Source organism: Mugil cephalus, chromosome 2, assembly GCF_022458985.1.
Source record: "Mugil cephalus isolate CIBA_MC_2020 chromosome 2, CIBA_Mcephalus_1.1, whole genome shotgun sequence".
NCBI lineage: Eukaryota > Metazoa > Chordata > Actinopteri > Mugiliformes > Mugilidae > Mugil > Mugil cephalus.
The window spans coordinates 21,307,812-21,326,211 of record NC_061771.1 but is presented as its reverse complement, the minus strand read 5'-3'; the positions used below and the strand labels follow the sequence as shown (position 1 = coordinate 21,326,211).

The following is an 18,400-nucleotide window of genomic DNA, read 5'->3' as shown; positions in this document are numbered from 1 at the left end:
TGTGTAATTGTGGTACTGTATTTTAAGTTGTGTTTGACTACTAATACAATAAACCAGGTTTAAATGTTGTTTGGGAACTGTATTTATTTTTCCACTAGTTCCTCCAGATCCTGCTCTGTCTCTTTCTCGCTCTCTTATATAATTAATTGCCCCCCACCCCCCGTACCCTTCTTCATAATTAATGGTTGTGTTTGATTTAGTGGTCTGTGCAGGATTTCTTTCTTTTTTTTTTTTTTTTTTTTTGAGGCAAAGCTTCTTTGTGCAGTCACTTTTGTAAATAGGCAGCGATCAGCGCAGGTGGCGGGACCATAAATCAAATCTAAATAAAAGCTGCCGGTGAGAATAGTGGGATAGATTCAGAGCTTTGTGCAGGGCTGCCTCTGTGTGTGGTTATTTGAATGTTGTTCATGTTGGTCGGTTTATGGTGTGTTGTGGCTGAGACGCCAACAATGACAAATTTGTCAAAAGTCAGCCTGTAGGCTTAGCTTCTGAAGGTTTTCTGTGATCATTAGAGGATTATTTTTTGCAGCAGGTGTCTCTCTTCTAAAGTGTAGACAGTCAGATCGTTTAAAAACAGCTGATTTAATTATCAATCATTATTTTATTTATTTTTTAAAATCTTTTTTTCTACTAAAACAGACTAACCGTCCCTAACTTCCCCTGGTCTGGACAAACCTATTTGAAGAAGCCCCTCTAACTCATGATTTTTTATTATAATTCTTATCATATTTATTTTGCTTTTAAACAATGAGTCACTTAATTGAGAAACAGATCAGCTGATTCGTTTTTAATTGCAGCTGTAAACATTCAAAGAAAACATGTTTAAAATAGGACCAAAAAAAGTCATATCAGTCAATACTGATCAGTCATAACATTATGACCACCTTCCTAATATTGTGTAGGCCTTTGGGTCCTATGGGTTGAGGGGAGGGGCCCTTAGTGGATCATCCCACAGATACTTGATCAGTTTGGGATCTAGTGAATTTGGAGGCCAGGTCAACACCTTGAGCTGTTTTTCATGATTTTTTATTGTTTTTTTTTTTTTTTTTTTAGTTGTCCCTAAACCGCTTTTGTCTAGGTGAGTGGTATATGTCTAAGTAACACCTACACGAATGAATGCCAGGTCCAAAAATTTCCCGGAAGAAGATTTCATTGTCACAAGACGGCGAATAGTGATAATTTCTCCTGTCAGTGGTCATAATGTTGTGGCTGATCGGTGGTTAAACGTATAACATGTTATTGGAACATGGAGCAAACAGCAAGCGGGAGGGTAGAAAAGAAAAGAAAAGGCAGAGGCATGAATGCTTGTTGTGATTTTTTATTTGAATGTGTGAGGTGCTCCAATAAAAATGCGCTCTGTGTGTGGGTGTGTGCCATGGAGGGGGAATGACGCCTGACTGTTGAAGCAGGGGATCTGCGTGTGGCTGCTAATAAGAGGAAGAAGGGAAATAAATATACAAGTATATAAAAAAAAAAGAAGAAGAAGAAGAAAAAGCACTGGCAGAAATAAAAGGCAGGAGAGGAGGGAGTGGAGGATGGAGACTGTTGTACGGGATTAATGGACACACTGCGCGTCTGTGCGGGAAGAGGGAGGGGATGGGAGGGGAGATGGGCTTCTCCGTGGAGGTTGTGATGCTGGGAGGGGGGTTGCTGGGGGAGACCACTGTGGCAGGGGGGGAGCGGGGGGGGACGGGGGGGAGGGGGGTGGAGCGGAGACACAAGGAAAAGGAAGGAGGGAGGGAAGCTGGTGAAGCCGTGGATGTTCATGAAAACGCCAAGTGTTTTTCTTTTTTTTTTTTTTTCCTCCTGTCTTGCCGTGGTGACACACTGCCATGTCCACGAGAGAGCGGGGAAGACAGGGGGAGGCGAGGAGTGAAAGCGGGACGAAGCTCACCCCATCTTGCCATTGATCTTCAGGCGATCAAGGTGAGTGTGTTTTTGTTCTTGCATCCTGCAGCCTGCCCGTGCGATTGTGCGTCTGGGTGCATGTGTGTCCGTCTCACACATAGCCTCTTGCAGTGCGTGCAGACACGCATGATAGCAGGGCCGTGTGTGTGTGTGTGTGTGTGTGTGTGCTTTTATATGAATATATAGATATGTATATGTATAGAGAGAGGGGGGTGTTTTGTAACACAACAGCGGGCTGGGAGTTGGAGCTGCATGTTGATGCATTGCCGCTTGGTTTTCTAAGCTGTGGTGGAGGTGGTTTTGGTTGCAACCGCCGTGTGTGTATGCGCTCAAATGTCTCATTGCCTGTGCAAATATATGTCACTGTGTCACCGTGCATTTGTTGATTTTCTACGCACACACACACCTGTTTATACTACGCCGTGAATCTGCTGACTCTGGTGTGAAAGTCCTTCTAATTAAGAGGGTGCGTTCGTGGTGACCCCGGTGGATGTGGTCGCTCCACCAGCTCAGCCAGAACATCTCTGATATGCTGAATCTGTCCCATCCAATGGAATTAGGTCAGCTTGGACCGCTCTGAGTAATTATATAACATCAGAGAGCTTCGGTGTTGCAGTATCTGCTCGGAATTAGCTACCGGTGTGGGCCACCACAGCCGAAAAACCTTTCACCAGGGCTCAAGCAATTTCTTTGGAAAGTTTAGAGCTTGGTATTATGGAAACATCTCACCTGAATATGTGGAGAAGTTGATTTTCTTCCCCGGTGGATCCAGTGGTTGATTCTACTAACTCTTAATTTGTTTTATCGCAGGTAGACAAATTCGAGGATGGATCCCAGCAAATCAGACCAGGACTTTTAACATTCAGTCTCCTCAGCTGAGGCCACACTCAACGCGTCTTCCCGAGCAGACCTGAGGCTGGAGAGACGTGATGCGAATCCTTCTACAGCCTCGTTGGATTTTGGATTATTAAATGCTGGAGACTTGCATTCATGTGGGATCAGGTTTACAACAGGAAAACATCATGCAGGCGTTGCCCCAAGTTGGAGAACTTGGGAAAAGGGTTTCATCATGAACTCTGACGGGGATTTCCAGAGGGCTCATCCGGACAAACATTTTTCCTATGTGTCTTTCTTCCACTGTTGGCTCCTAAAAACAAAACTTAGCATCGAAGCCGAGGCCTCCGCCTGAACCTGGAGCGGCTCCTCCGACGGCCACATCAATGCTCCCTAGGTGTCCCGCTCCAGGACGACGCCTGATTTTAAGGAACTGAGGACAGCGGCGTGGTAACGGAGTGTGAGCGAGGGGCGGTTGGCTGGCCCGAGTCAGCTCCAATGGGGGCCGGTTGTGACCCGGTCTGACCCCGGTTTGACCTTGCTGTGACCTTTGACCTCTCCGGTCCTGGCTCTCCACCTGCTCTGCTGCCTGGGTTCCGGTACGCTCCGCCCTGGGGCCCAGAACGAGCCAATCAGGATGAAGAAGAGCCGCAGCGTGCTGTCGGTGACTGGAGAAGAGGTGAGATAGATAGATAGATAGATAGATAGATAGATAGATAGATATTTTAATTATCCCCAGAGAAATTTGGTGTCCAGTAGCTTCTTCACATAGAAGCAGATATGAAAGATATTACATTAGTATCAGTGCAGAGGCTGATGGACACTGTTCCTGATGGTCCTAGCATCTACCACCGTTGTTAGGGACCTCAGCTCCAGTAACTATGTCCCTGTCAGAGTGAGGGCTAGAGAGCAGGTGGAGCAGACTGTCAGACTCTTTGTTTATCTCGAGTGCCTACGGTGACATGCAAAAAAAAGAAAAAAAACGTGCCTTTCACACATCTCTCAGCTGCCTTTGTTCTGGCCGCCCACGCCCGTGCACGCACTCAGAGGTCCAAAACGGACAGTTTGTATCCTCCGGCCTCCACTCAGTCACAGTCCTCTATGTAAATGAGCCCCAGCTAAACGAGTGCTCTATGTAAATGAGCTACTTTCCTTCGGAGGTGACGTCTCGGCTGAAGGACATAACGGCACGCATTATGCGAGGCCCTCTTTCATCGATTATGCTGAGCAGGGCTCCGTCAGTCTCTGGATGTGTGTGTGAGTGTGTGTGTGTGTGTGTGTGTGTGTACAGTATGTGTGCGCGGATGTTAGCATCTTTTCGCATCTGGGCCTGAACGACATCAAACGCAGCATGGAAGCAACACGGCACTGTTGCCTAGCAACTGCTACCAATCCCCCCCCCCCACCCACCACCACCCTGTGTTTTGTTGCTACGGTACTGCAGTGCAGATCAGCCTCTAAGAGCTCAGTCTGTAGAGGCCCTATCCCAGACACACATGCACCGTCTCACACACTCACACACATTTATTAATCATTCATTGTCTGTGTGGCTGTGGAAGTGTGCCAAAATCACATTGTGTTGATATGATGATATGATCTTTACAGAAAATCATTTATTTCTCTGTACTGATGGATTCGGTATTCTTGCGTGCGAAGAAATCCCCTGCACCTTCCTTGCCTCAGCTGCCCCTCCGTCCTGTCTCACAGGGAAACGACACAGATATAACAGGTGCCGGGGGGAAGGCGGAGTCGTCTCGCTACAGCCGATCTTACACGTCTGGGGCCACGCTGGGGGCTGAGCTACGCAGAGGGAGGAGCAGAAGACTCTCGCCTAGTCTCCAGGTACTGAGCAAGCTGGAGCAAGGCTGTGCACTGATGAACTTAAGGAGCGCCCCCCCCCCCCCCCCCCCCCCCCCCCCGCATTCATTCACGACGCTTTTTGGCGTGTCACAAACAATTGCATCCTGGCGGACTATAATAATTTTTAGCATGCTTTTACCCATGTCCTGCAAATCATGAACTCCCGTTTGCAAAATCATCCTACCTAATAGAGTTATGTATTTAATTACACTTTACAGCTAATTTGCATTGATTGAAAATTGACATTCCTTTTCAGACTGTACCTAAAATACTGAAACACTTAGGAAGTTATGTGCACATTTAATTAGCTTGACATCTAACTGTGTCAAAAATTGAAACCTACATCTCACTGGAACACACCTGGTTAACTGTTTTGTTTTTACAAGTTTAAATTGCACCATTTTGTGTCTGTGCCTTTGTCAGGCTGCGTAGGCTGTGTCAGGATGGGGGTGCCTGGTCTGGTCTAGGTTGGTTGTACATGTCTTAATAACATCCACATGAATACCTGGTCCAAGAGTTTCCCAGCAGGACATTGCATTGTCAGAAGATGGTCAATGTTATTCACTTCTCCTGCCGGTGGTTTTAATGTTGTGGCTGATTGGTGTAGAACACCTTCAAATAGGAGTACAAATAAATGTCAATGATGCAGTTTGTGTAATTATAGTGACATTTTGGTGAAAGCAGAGACAGTCTGGCCAACTCAGATCGTAGACGCCATGTTTGCTACATCAGAGGGAAGATTCTTAAGTGTTACCCAATGGGGTGGATGTTGAAATAAATGTCTTATTTGCACCATTAACGGGTCTATTAATATTATTGCAAATATCAATATGTAAAACGCCCATATTTAAATATACCAGTGTCTATTTACTTTAAATATCTTAAATGATCCTGTAAAGTGCTTTGTAGCCCAATCACCTCATCAGTCATGGAGCTGTGTTTACCTTCTCCTCAGTCTCCGTGTCCACAATATATATGACGGTAGCTGCTATTTTCTAAGGCTTTAGACTAGATAGCTAGCTAGCATAAGGCTGACATAAGACTTGGTTAACTTCATTCATTTGTAAAGTGGTGTTGGGCGTTTTTGAGTTCAAGGTACATATTAATGATGGTATGACTTTATTTATCCTGTATAAATTCTTAACAGACGTCAGAGAGAGACATTGACATTTATATCACATAATAAGGAGAAATCAGTTGACGTCCAATTCTTCCTTTTAATCTTCTGCTCCCATAACTTTCTCCATTTTTGTTCACTGGTGACGGTGAAGTTTCTCCAGTGTTTTCCTGATCCTGTTCTGGAGCCATAGGCTGAGCACTGTGGCATATTTTAACTTTTATTTCATTTATTTATTTATTTTTTTTTTTTTTTAAATCTAATATTATTCTCTGTTATTGCCACTTCTCTATTGGTGAATATTGGTTAGATGTATTTAACATGGCGTCCATGAAACACGTGACCAGCTCAGAACCAATCAGCATAGAGGGACAGCTCAGACAGTCCATCCCCTAGTTGGCCAGACTCTCTCTAATATGCATCTCTGGGTTAAAGCCTGTTCTGGCGCCCCCAAGTGGACAAAAAGAAAAGTTACGCTCCTTTAAGTTTATCAAAAGTTAATTCTAATTGTTTTATTTTACTGTGTGTGACAATGGAAACCAAACCAGTATGTGTGAAAATGTTATAGTGAGTTAAAGGTTACAGTATCGTAAAATTAGATTCAGATCTCAAACATCTGTCTGTGGTGACTAGTATTTTTATCAATTAACCTTAAACCAGGTTGTAACTCTAACCCTCCTACCTCATCAGGTGCCATGCTGGCTCCGCCCTCGAGATCGCACCCGTTCACCAGAGGTCCTGAGCAACGTGTCACGTCCCACAACTCTTCCTCTCCGCATCCCTCCTCGCATCTCCATCACACAGGCTGACTCTGACAGGTTTACCTAGAACTGAAACTTTTTTTTTTTTTTTTTTTTTGAAATTGCTGTTTTTACCTTGCAGGATGTTTATGTCTTTTTCAATCGTCGATCTCATGTTCCAGTTACGAAGCAGAGAATGGCGTGTCCCCAGGTCACACCCCTCTGGGCTCCCAGAGTCCAAGCCTCACCCTGCACACCTCCTTCCCCCAGGGCCAGAGGAGAGAGTCCTTCCTCTACCGCTCCGACTCGGACTACGACATGTCACCCAAGACGGTCTCACGTAACTCTTCCCTCGTCAGCGAAGGGTAAGATTGCAAAGGATTATCACAGTGTATCCACGTGTTTATACTTACAAGTAATTCTTGTGAAAAATTCTGCTCTGTCTCTTTTCGAACCACCCCTCCGTCTATTAGACACACAGCAGAGGACTTTATCGTCACGCCTTTTGCTCAAGTGAGTTTGGCCTGGATTCATTTATCTCAATGGATGCTCATAAAAAAAAATGTGTTTCCTGATTTAACTGAAGTAGGTAAAAAGGACTGAAAACATTGTGAGGGTTTCCATTCTCACTTGATGTTGTTGTGTTTAGGTACTGGCCAGTCTGAGATCAGTACGGAGCAACTTCACCATCCTCGCCAACGTCTCCACACCAGCAGTCAAGTCAGTGCCACCTACCCAGACATCTACAATGTCCCTCTTATGTCCCACATAGTTCAGACTTTCTTGCTTAACCAAACAAAAGTCTCCACGTTCATTCAGTACATGTGAGGGTACAGTAACACCCATAGACTCTAGACAAAAATGGTCCACTTCCTCCCATTACTAAATGGTCTCTTGGGGATACGGGTGGCGCCATCTTGCAAGTCAGAGTCTGAGCATGAGTTCTGTTAGACTCTTGTGCTTGGTTAATACAGCTTTTTTAATAAATAAGCATCAGACTTGGATGGATTCAGACTTTGTAAATGTTAGCTACCAATTACCGCCTTTCCCCACACAGAGCTTATGTTGGATTGTTGTTTTAGCTAGCTACATGAATTCTCAAACAAGTTCACAAAACAAAAGTTTTACTTTCTGAAAAAAAAAACTGCAAAAATCCCTCAGATCCTTGAGTCACGTTAAAATAGTTTACAGCATAACTTCTTGTTTAGTAGGTTTCAAACACTCGAAGTGTTATTTTGCCATTCCTGCTTCGCTTCAAGGAGCGGTTGTCAATGGCAACTGTCAATCATCATGATGTCACATTGTGTTTTTATAACAGCAAATAACTAAGTAAAAAGAAATATTGAACAATGCTGTCTTTTTCAAACTATAGTCTGTATAAATATGGATGGGGGAACAGCTCTTCAAAAGTGAAGCCAAAGCGAGTAGAGCTCCCCCTGGTGTCTGACTGCAGTATAGGTCATAAGCCCCACCCCCTCCATGTTAGCGGATCAGGGACTTGGGCCTAACACTAAACACTAAAAAAAAAAAAAATTCAGTGATGATGGTCTCTGTCATTTTAGGTGGTTAATATAGCTTGGTTAATGTTAAAGGCTCAATTTTTTGGATAAGTTCAGTTTTAGTTGGTTATTTGAAGCTATAGAAACAGGATGTGACATGAAGGCCACTACCAGTTGCCCTGCCAACCACTCCATAAAGCTGTGGGACCCTGAGAGTACAGTGTATAATCCAACATTTCCAACATTGGTGGAGGTAGAGTCGGTGTAGTATTAAATAAACGAAAACTGGAGTGAGTGTGGTGCAAGTGTGGACGGGTCATTGGTAATGTGGCTCCGCGTAGTTTAGTTTAGTTTAGTTTAGCCCATCCACTAACACGGAGGGGGTGGAGCTTATGGCCTGCACTGCAGCCAGACACCAGGGGGAGCTCTACTTGCTTTTGGCTTCACTTTTGAGGAGCTGTCATGGCGTCCATTTTTTTTACAGTCCACGGTACCACCAATGAACATGAGCACTTTTGCATACATTTTGTTTTTACACTCACATAAGATTCATTTATCTGCTGCAGTAGTCATACTGCACTCATGCACTGGTCTTAATTTTGTAGCTCTACTTATACTTCTTACACACTACACACTATTAGTTTTTCATTTCACATTGTGTGCTATATTTTAGTTTCCTTTAAAAATAAAGAATTTAGTTTAATTTGTCCTAAAAATAAAGTTGCTGTCACCAAGGATTACATTAAATAGTCAATTAAAAACACGGGTTGTTATGCTCTTAACTTACTCATGTTTCTGCCTAATTACCTGCTGTGGTTTTAGGAGGTCTCCTCTCAGTGGAGGCTGCATCAGTCCCAGGGCGACGCTGTCAGACCAGCAGTACCAGCAGCTCGCTCTGGACACGCTGGAGGAGCTGGACTGGTGCTTGGACCAGCTGGAGACCATCCAGACGCACCGCTCTGTCAGCGAAATGGCCTCCAACAAGGTATGAAACCATCACTAGAACAACTGCAGGCTGGGTTTTGAATGTAGTGCACGGTTCAGTTTAATTTATTTTCATCTAGTTATCAGTTTGTCAATGTTATTTGTGCTACAACAGTTTATTAGCTGATGTTAAAAAGAAATATTGTCCAATCGGTATCCACAAACAAGTTGTCAGATGTAAATCTTTTAGTCTTTTAGCTGTAGTTTTACTGTAAACTTAACACTCTACACATACTTTAGCCTTCAATTCAAAAAGACTTCTGTTTTGATTATTACCAGCAGGCACGTCATCCTGTGTCTTTGTTTGGTTCTCTTTCTGCCACAGTTTAAGAGGATGCTGAACAGAGAGCTGTCTCACCTGTCCGAGATGAGTCGCTCTGGGAACCAGGTGTCCGAATACATCTCCAGCACCTTCCTCGGTGAGCGGGGCTGGAATCTGTTTTCCGTCCACGTCACATTTATTTATAACCTTTGCCAAAAAGAAAAAATAAATCCCCCTATACATATGTTTCTGTGTGTGTGTGTGTGTGTGTGTGTGTGTGTGTGTGTGTGTGTGTGTGTGTGTGTGTGTTTTCCCGCCATGAATCTGCAGACAAGCAGAACGAGGTGGAAATCCCGTCTCCAACTCTGAAAGACAAACCAATGAGTCACATCAGCGGCGTGAGGAAACTGTCTCACAGCTCCAGCCTCTCCAGCGCTTCGATGCCTCGCTTCGGCGTCAACACCGACCACGAGGATGAGCTTGCCAAGGTGTTGTTTTCCGTCCGGGTTGTCCTGACTCGTGTGAAATAAGTTACCCAAATCCATAGATGTTCAGAGATAACGGGGCACACAATTCATGTCTGAACCGTCTGTACTTGTGAATGGTTTAATTCAAATCTTGGGATAGTTGTTCCGTCTAGTAGTGTTTTATAGCCGCCTTGGTTGAGGCTGACGCTATTTCAGTGTTATATTGAGACTATAATTGATTAGTGATTAGTAATTTAACAAAACAAGACAGGTTATTGTCTTTGTTACCAACTTGCTGAATTTCACACACTCTTTATATCAGTTCATATTGGTTAGATTTGCGTCTATTCACATACAAGTTGGACGTTTATTATTCCTCTTGTCTGCTATTTGGAAGTTTAGTTTAATTCTATCTTCAGTCAGATGTTTGTCGACAGTTTGATGAAGACTGATTTTGTCGCTCTGCATCTTCACGCTGCAGAGCAGAAATCAAATGAAAGTATTCAAGAAATTTAAAAAACAGTGTTAATTCATCACTATCATTAAGATGACCTCGGTGCGAAGATCGAGTTTTTATTTATTTATGTTTTTATTTATTTTAAAAGGACATTTAATCAACTTCATAGTAAATGTGTCACTGTTAGCCAGCTGGCTAATTTTCAACTGTAATGTTTTTGGTAAGATGTTGCTAGAACTATTATCATATCTGTGAAAAAAAAAAAAAAAGTTCAAAGTTGTTAAAATTGCAGAGCGAAAAGAGTCGTTCATCACTAAAAACCAGGCATTAGCCATGAGGCTAGCTCAGAGCTACAACAGATACAACAACCTGACCAACAGAAACAACAGAAACAACATGCATGCAAGATTATTTTTAAGAGACAGATTTTTCAAAATACATCTAACGTCAATGACAGAGTTCTTGAAGGGTGGATACACCAGAAGCTAAGCTAATACTGAGGCTGAGACAATAGGATTTAAATTTGATTTGATTTTCATTTGTTTAGCTGCTGCAGGGGAAAATTAAATCTAAGTCTCACTCTCCTTTCAGCTCTGGCATGTTCTCCACAAAATCCAGACTTTCTGCTAAAGGCTCCCCTAAAGTTTAGCGGCTTGCTGCTAACTTTCTTTGTCCTTTGCTCCAAAAACGTTTGGACTTTTTTAAAGAACTTTTCCCTGAAAAGCTGAAATGAGACGGATGAGACAAGTTACGCACTAGAAAGCTGTTTATGAGCCATATGACGACAAATCGCCTTGTCTTTCTTCTGAGAGATTCATGGGGTTCATAATTCATGGTTGTTGTCATTGCTCTGAGGTGGGGGGTGTCTGGTCTGGTCTAGGTGGGTGTTACATGTCTAAGTAACATCCACATGAATGTCAGGTCTAAATGTTTCCCAACAGAACAGTGAATTGTCACAACATGATCAATGTTATTCACTTCTCCTGTCAGTGGTCCTAATGTTATGGCAGATCTGTTTTTTGCTTCTTTTCTGACTCACCAGTTCATATTATTCTTTTCTCTGTGTGTGTGGTGTTTAACCAGGAGCTGGAGGATCTGGACAAATGGAGTTTTAACATATTCAGAGTGGCTGAATTCTCCAACAACAGACCTCTGAGCTGCATCATGTACGCCATCTTCCAGGTAACCGGAGAGACTGAATGTGTCGTCCTCACCTCACGTGTGTTGTGTCCTTTTGCTCGTGTACACGGTGTACTCCCACCTGTGAAGTTCTGACACCTCTCCTCCTCAGGAGCGAGAGCTGCTGAAGACATTTCGTATCCCGGTGGACACCTTTGTCACTTATGTGATGACCCTGGAGGACCATTACCATGGCAACGTCGCGTACCACAACAGCCTCCATGCCGCCGACGTCACCCAGTCCACGCATGTCCTCCTCTCAACTCCTGCCCTCGATGTGGGTCAAAGCGCACGCACCCGCACGACCGGATGTTAAACCTGAATGTTCATGATCTCACATTAGCGAAGATTATAAATAAATAAATGAAAACACAAAATCTAAAAGGAGGCACAGTTGAGCCTTTAAGTACTTTTATTCAACCCTGGTGTAACACTGTTTTGAAGAAGTATAATTACTTCTTCTTAATTATGGAAAGCTTTACATTTAATGAGCTATCATTTAACAAAACACTTTATAAACAAACTCAAAGTGTTCAGAAGACAGAGCAATGTAGGCAATAAGAATATGTAGAATAAGTAGGAAAGTACAGTAAGAATACACACATCAATAATACAAAATATAAGAAATAGATATAGAAAATATGTACAAGTTTAAGTGAATATATGTTTACAATAACATTGAATATTATGGAGGAAATTATTGCACATGGTGAGTTCAGAGTCCAATAAATACATAAAGAAATATGTATATAAATATATAAATATGGGTTATTGCAGATTGAGGAGTTGTACAGATCGATGGCCACAGGCAGGAATGATTTTCTGTGGAGCTCTGTAGTGCGTCACTCTACTGCATTAAATGTGTGACAATATAAAAAAAAATGCACAGAATGAATCCAGCAGAAACTTTAGCAGAAACACATATCGACAGATACGTAACTGTATCGACAGATAAGTTTTGGAGAGGCAGAAAAATAGCGTCAGTGTGCGTTTGTTAAAAGTTGCTTTTTACTCTTTGTGACAGATTAATGTCACTGTGGATGCAAAAAAAAAAAAAAAAAAAACATAGTCAGACATCTTGTGTCAGACAGAACAGAAAGCCATGCAATAAGAAAAGGTGACATAAAAACATTTTTATTTACATTACAGTGACAATAAACTAATTCCTGGGTATTTTTAAAGCTCCCTGGGTTTCTTTCTTTCCTTCTTTCATTTCAGGCCGCCTTCACTGACCTGGAGATCCTCGCCGCCCTGTTCGCCGCTGCCATCCATGACGTAGACCACCCCGGCGTCTCCAACCAGTTCCTCATCAACACCAGTGAGCGCACAAACACACAAACGCACACACACGACACATGACCTCTGTATTCACCACCCCCACTCTCTTTGCGCGTTCAGACTCGGAGCTCGCCCTCATGTACAACGATGAGTCGGTGCTGGAGAACCACCACCTCGCCGTGGGCTTCAAGCTCCTGCACCTGGAGAACTGTGACATCTTCCAGAACCTCACCAAGAGGCAGCGGCAGAGCCTTCGCAAGCTCGTCATCGACATGGTCAGAACCTGCCCAGTGCAGCTTGAGGGCAAACACAAGTTTACTGCAAACACACAGACTCAAGACTCAACGGATTTACTTATTGTGCAAATGCTTAAGAAATATCATTCATTAGTTAACCCTTTACAGCCGAAGGGGCCGCCGGTGATCCGTTAAAGCGCGCGGTTTTTGAATTACCGTAACTCACAGTGGTTTGCGCTATTGAGGAAATTCAAAGTGTGGCTGAACAGTGGGAAGTTGTGCTTTTGTCTGTAAGACCTTCGTGACATATCACGGGTGCAACTAACTTTGTTTTTACCAACAAATTCCTCCAAACAACTCTCTCTTCCTGCGTCTCTCCGGTCTTGCGTCGCTCACCTGCAGCCGACAGCAGCGGTGTGTCATCGTTACCGTAATGGCAGCTTCTTTTTTCCCCCCAGAAAGCGCAGCTTAGAATAGAATAGAATAGAATAGAAAACCTTTATTTGTCCTACAATGGGGACATTGTAGAACTTCTCAGTGTTCCTGCCACACTTTGAATTTTGTCCATTGGTGAGTTATGGTAATTCAAATAGACCGCAATTTTTATTTATTTTATTTTTTTATTTACTTATTTTTTTATATATATATCTGCACAGGGAATTTTAGATCTGTTTAGGGTTACTATATTTACTTTTATAGGGTTTGGATGGCTCTTATGTCATTTCCAGGGTATGTAGGTTGATATGGTTTATGTGATTCTTGCTCTTTATTGTTATTGGCAGTTTTAAAACTATACAGCTTCACTTTGTTTACTCCTGGTTTAGTGAAATATTACATTTTTAAGACATTTGTAAGCTTGCTACTTGCTGAACATCTTTACCAGAAATCTTCAGAAAAAGAACCTTGATTAAAGCAAAAATAAATCAAGAACAAACACATGTTCAGAAGCTTTTCCACTTTTCCATTCACTGAGAGCGCCTGCGATAATGCACTGATCTGACTTCCTGTGGATTTATCTCCAAAAACTCTTTACAAAGTGAGTGGTGTTTTAAAGAAAGGAAAAGTGTCCTTGTCACTTATCAGACGTTTGTTATAACCGCTAAAGACTGTATGTCTGAACTCAGACTAAGTTTAAGGAAAGTCTACTTCAGTAACTCTGTCCTTCTGTCTCTGTCCACAGGTGTTGGCCACAGACATGTCCAAACACATGACCCTGCTGGCAGATTTGAAGACGATGGTGGAGACCAAGAAGGTGACGAGTTCAGGCGTCCTGCTCCTGGACCATTACACGGAGCGGATACAGGTAACTCACCGTCTGTGTAGAGAGACACGGTGTGTGACATCGGGGAAATCAGGGTGCGTCACTGTCGCCTGTGTGCAGGTGCTGAGGAACATGGTGCACTGCGCAGACCTGAGCAACCCCACCAAGCCCTTACCCCTGTACCGACAGTGGACGGAGAGGATCATGGAGGAGTTCTTCCGACAGGGGGACAAGGAACGGGAGAGAGGGATGGAGATCAGCGCCATGTGTGACAAACACACAGCGTCTGTGGAGAAGAGTCAGGTGAACGTCTCAGTGTTGAAGCAGTGAGCGTCCAACTCCAGATGAGATAATAAGAAGATGAGATAATAAGCCACAGTCAGGAAACTGTTAGAGCTTCCTGGCCGGAGGAGAGGGACAAAAATAACAGAAGCATGACGCAGCAGCTAGAAGCCTTCAGTTAGTTTAATTACTACAACAATGAGGATGTGTTTTAGATGCTGTGGGCAACAGCAACAACCTGCTGGTGTTTCATAGGATAGTTCGGCCTCTTAGGATTATCTTATCTTATCTTATCTTATCTTATCTTATCTTATCTTATCTTATCTTATCTTATCTCATCTTATCTCATCTTATCTCGTCTGATCTTATCTGATCATTTACAGTTCCTTCCTTCCTTAGTTCCTTTTCCTTCCCTTCTTCCTTCATTGTTTGTCCTTTTCCCTCCGTCCTTCCTTTGTTCCTTCTTCCCTTCTTTCTTTTCTTTCCTCCGTGCTTCTTTCTGACATTCGTCTTCCTTTTCTTTCCTTCCTTCCTTCCTTCGTTCCTTCCTTCTTTCCCCCTTCTTTCATTCCTTCCTTTTCTTCTTCCCTCCTCTCCTTTTTTCCTATTTTCTTCTCCCTTTTCCTTCTATCCTTCCGTCCTTGTTCCTTCCTTCCCTCCTTCCTTCTGTCCGTCATTCTTCTTCCTTTTCGTTCTTTAACCCTTGTTGCATTCCTTCCTTTCTTTACTTCCTTCCTTTTCTTTCTTTCCTTCCCTTCTATCATTCCTTCCTTTCCTTCTCCCCTCCGTCTCACCTCCTTTCCTACATTCTTCTTCCTTTTCCTTCCTTCCTTCCTTCCTTTTTTCAGTCTTCCTTTCTTCCCTCTGTCCTTCCATTCTTCCTTTGTTTTGTTCCTGTGTTCCTTCATTCCTTACTCTGTCCCTTTCTTCCCTCCTTCGTCCTGTCCTTCCTTCCATCCATTGTTGTAATCAACGTTATTCACTTCACCCGTCAGTGGTTCTAATGTTGTGTCTGATCGGTGTGGAATGCTTACGTAAATATAAATATAGACGTGTTAAAGTGTCTCTTCTCCTTTTCCCTCCAGGTGGGCTTCATCGACTACATCGTCCACCCGCTGTGGGAGACGTGGGCCGACCTGGTGCACCCGGACGCCCAGGAGCTGCTGGACACGCTGGAGGAGAACAGGGAGTGGTACCTGAACACCATGCCCCAGTCCCCCTCGCCTCCCCCGGACAGACACCTCCAGCACGACCGCTTCCAGTTCGAACTCACCCTGGAGGACCTGGAGCACAACAACCACAACCACATACACCTGAGGAGCAACAGCAACGGCGGCGGCGGCGGCGGCGGCGGGGGGAGGAGGGGCTCGGACGGAGACGACGTCCAGGCCGAGCTGAACGGAGACGACCAGAACCACGTGGAAAGCGAGAGGGAGGACGAGGAGAATCACAACAGTGAACAGAACGGAGTCCAGGAGGAGGAAGAGGGGGAGGGTGGAGAAAAGGAGGAGGAGGAGGAGGAGGGGCAGCAAGTAGAAGAAGAAACTGTGAATGATGAGACAGAGGTTGAGGAGAAAGATGAAAATCAGGGAGAAGAGCAGCAGGAGGAGGAGGAGGAAAAGGATGAAGGAGAGGGAGAGGAAGAGGTAGGAGGAGGAAACGAGGAGGAAGAAGATGGGGAAGAGGAGGTGGAGGGAGATACAGAGGGCGGGGGTGAAGAGGAAGTGGAGGGAGAGATACAGGGCGGGGAGGTGGAGGAAGTGGAGGGAGAGATGGAGGGCGGGGGTGAAGAGGAGGTGGAGGGAGAAAAGGAGGAGAATGAGGAAGCAAAAGAGGAAGATGTAGAGGAAGATGAGGGCAGTGCGGAAGACAAGGTAGAGGAAGAGGAGGTGGAAGTAGAGGATCAGGCCGAGGAAGAGGAGAAAGAGGAGGAGGCAGAAACAGAGGACAACGTGGAAGAGGAAGCAGAGTTAGGACAAGAGGTAGAAGGAGAGGAGGAGGAGGAGGAGGAGGAGGAAGAAAAAGAGGACGATGAGTCTTGAACCACCAACAAACAGGGTCAGTGAGGAAACGAAGGTGGAGGAGGATTCTCTTCTCTCCAGATCACGTGCTCTTATGCTCGACTCGGGACGTCTCCAGAATCTCACCGAGGAACATTTAAGACCAACGGTTGCTGCGGCAACTGGACACAGCCCCCACCCCCACCCCCCACCCTCCAGATTGTCCCCGATCAGCTGGTAGTGACAGACAAGAGTCTCCTTCACCTGGTGTCCATACATCCATCACTGCCGTAGGGGGGACAGACTGAGACATGACGACAATAATAACTAAAGGGAGAAGAACCTGTTTTATGAACTTTTTGTAGCTCCTGAACATCTAAAGAAATAACAATAAAAATTAAAAAAAAAAAAAAAGAAACATCTGATACGTACATGCAAACAAGTACGTGCCTGTTCTCCCGTTCTTATGGACACATCGTCTCTCGGTCTCCGTCTTGTTGATGACACAGTGACTATTATCTCAAGAACTGCTAAAAGAATGTCAACTCTCTCTGTTTGTCAAAAAACAAAAACAAACAAAAAAAAAAAAAACAAGTCTGGGAAGTGTAGTCTGTCGTCTTGTATTTACTACAAAAGAAACTTTCCTCCGCTCCTCCTGGGCTCCGCTCCCAGACCAGTTTGACCTCCTCCTCACATACTAACCTTAACGCCACAATGCTGGATTTCTGAAACCGATTTCTGAATAACGTCGGAAACTGTTTTTCTCACAGAGGCTGATTTAACTGTACGTGTCGATGTCAGTCCATGTTTAAAACAAATAATAATAGTAATAAATAGAAATGAATCAACAGCCAGTATTCATCTCACCGCGAGAGGTTTCACCTGAACCGTGCCAAACTGTCCCATGACCAGCACTGAGCAATTCAGCCTCCGCACCCTCCGAGGGGTGAAGGGGTGAGGGGGTGAGGGTGATGGGGGGGCTACACGTCAAGAAGCAATGAAACACTGGGACCAGGCCAGCGGGTGTGATGGTCTTCCACAAATCCCATTCTTTTGTTTTTGTTCGGTTTTTGTAAAGATTGTATTTGGCACTTTATCTAACACCCCTGTTACATATATGTACATAACAAACCTGTATTTTAATCTGCTGATGTCATATAATAAATACGATGAATGAACCAATGAATAAATGATGTTTTTAATGGCGGAAGAGCTTCACTAACGTTTTATTTTACCAGTTCAGCCAGAAAACAACAACTGTGATTAGTTAGCAATTTTTCTATTTTCTTTTTCTTTTTTAAACATAATGTTCATATTATTGTCAGTTGCTACAGAAAATTTTAATTTACTAATAAAATGAATATAGACACATATTCACAGAGGTTATTGTCTAATATCGTTAAAGGTTCATGAATTTAATCTCTTTTAAATATCAGCTTAGATTGAGCAAACAGCAAGTACTATAGTGTCTAGGAAACTGAATTAATTTTCCTACATTTTAAAACTTTAACAATGCATACATCAACAGACAGGTAGCCTATTGATTTTAACCTATAAACTGTTGTGGTGGTAAGTCATTTCTTTTAGAGAAAGAGTTCACTTCCAGTTACTACTGGAGCTAATTGCCTTCACTTTAACCCTGCTATTATCTTTGGGGTTAATTTCACTCCATTCAAAGTTTCTAAATACGTGATTAACATCCTTTTTTTTGCTTCATATTTAATGACTTTTCCTAATTTAATGGGGACACTGACATGGACACTGGCCCCGCCATAATATATGTTATTATTCTTGATAATAGTTGGGACTGTACGGAAGAGGTTAGGTCCACTGAACAACAACGACAAAAAAAAAAAAAATGTAGTTAAATTCTTTTTTTCTTTTTTTGAGTTCAGAATTCTCTTTTTTCCCTTAAGAATTCTGAGAAAAAAAGTGTCAATTCTGAGAAAAAGTCAGAATTCTGAGAAAAAGTCAGAATTCTGAGAAAAAGTCAGAATTCTGAGAAAAAGTAAGAATTCTGAGATTAAAGTAAGAAT

The 18,400-nt window shown here is 43.4% G+C and overlaps 1 protein-coding gene across 1 annotated transcript; it reads left to right on the top strand.

The window, feature by feature from the left end:
* The first annotated feature begins 1,712 nt into the window (after positions 1–1,712).
* LOC125003820 (cAMP-specific 3',5'-cyclic phosphodiesterase 4C-like) lies at positions 1,713–17,571 on the top strand. The gene is made up of 18 exons (XM_047578023.1): positions 1,713–1,926; positions 2,719–3,421; positions 4,450–4,584; positions 6,410–6,537; positions 6,642–6,824; positions 6,933–6,972; positions 7,109–7,179; positions 8,781–8,943; positions 9,268–9,361; positions 9,535–9,692; positions 11,212–11,310; positions 11,420–11,584; positions 12,526–12,625; positions 12,706–12,860; positions 14,002–14,124; positions 14,203–14,385; positions 15,450–16,010; positions 16,158–17,571. Exons 2-18 carry the CDS (start codon positions 3,380–3,382, stop codon positions 16,404–16,406), a joined length of 2,649 nt encoding a protein of 882 aa, XP_047433979.1. The 5' UTR covers positions 1,713–1,926; positions 2,719–3,379; the 3' UTR covers positions 16,407–17,571.
* The last annotated feature ends 829 nt before the right edge of the window (positions 17,572–18,400 follow it).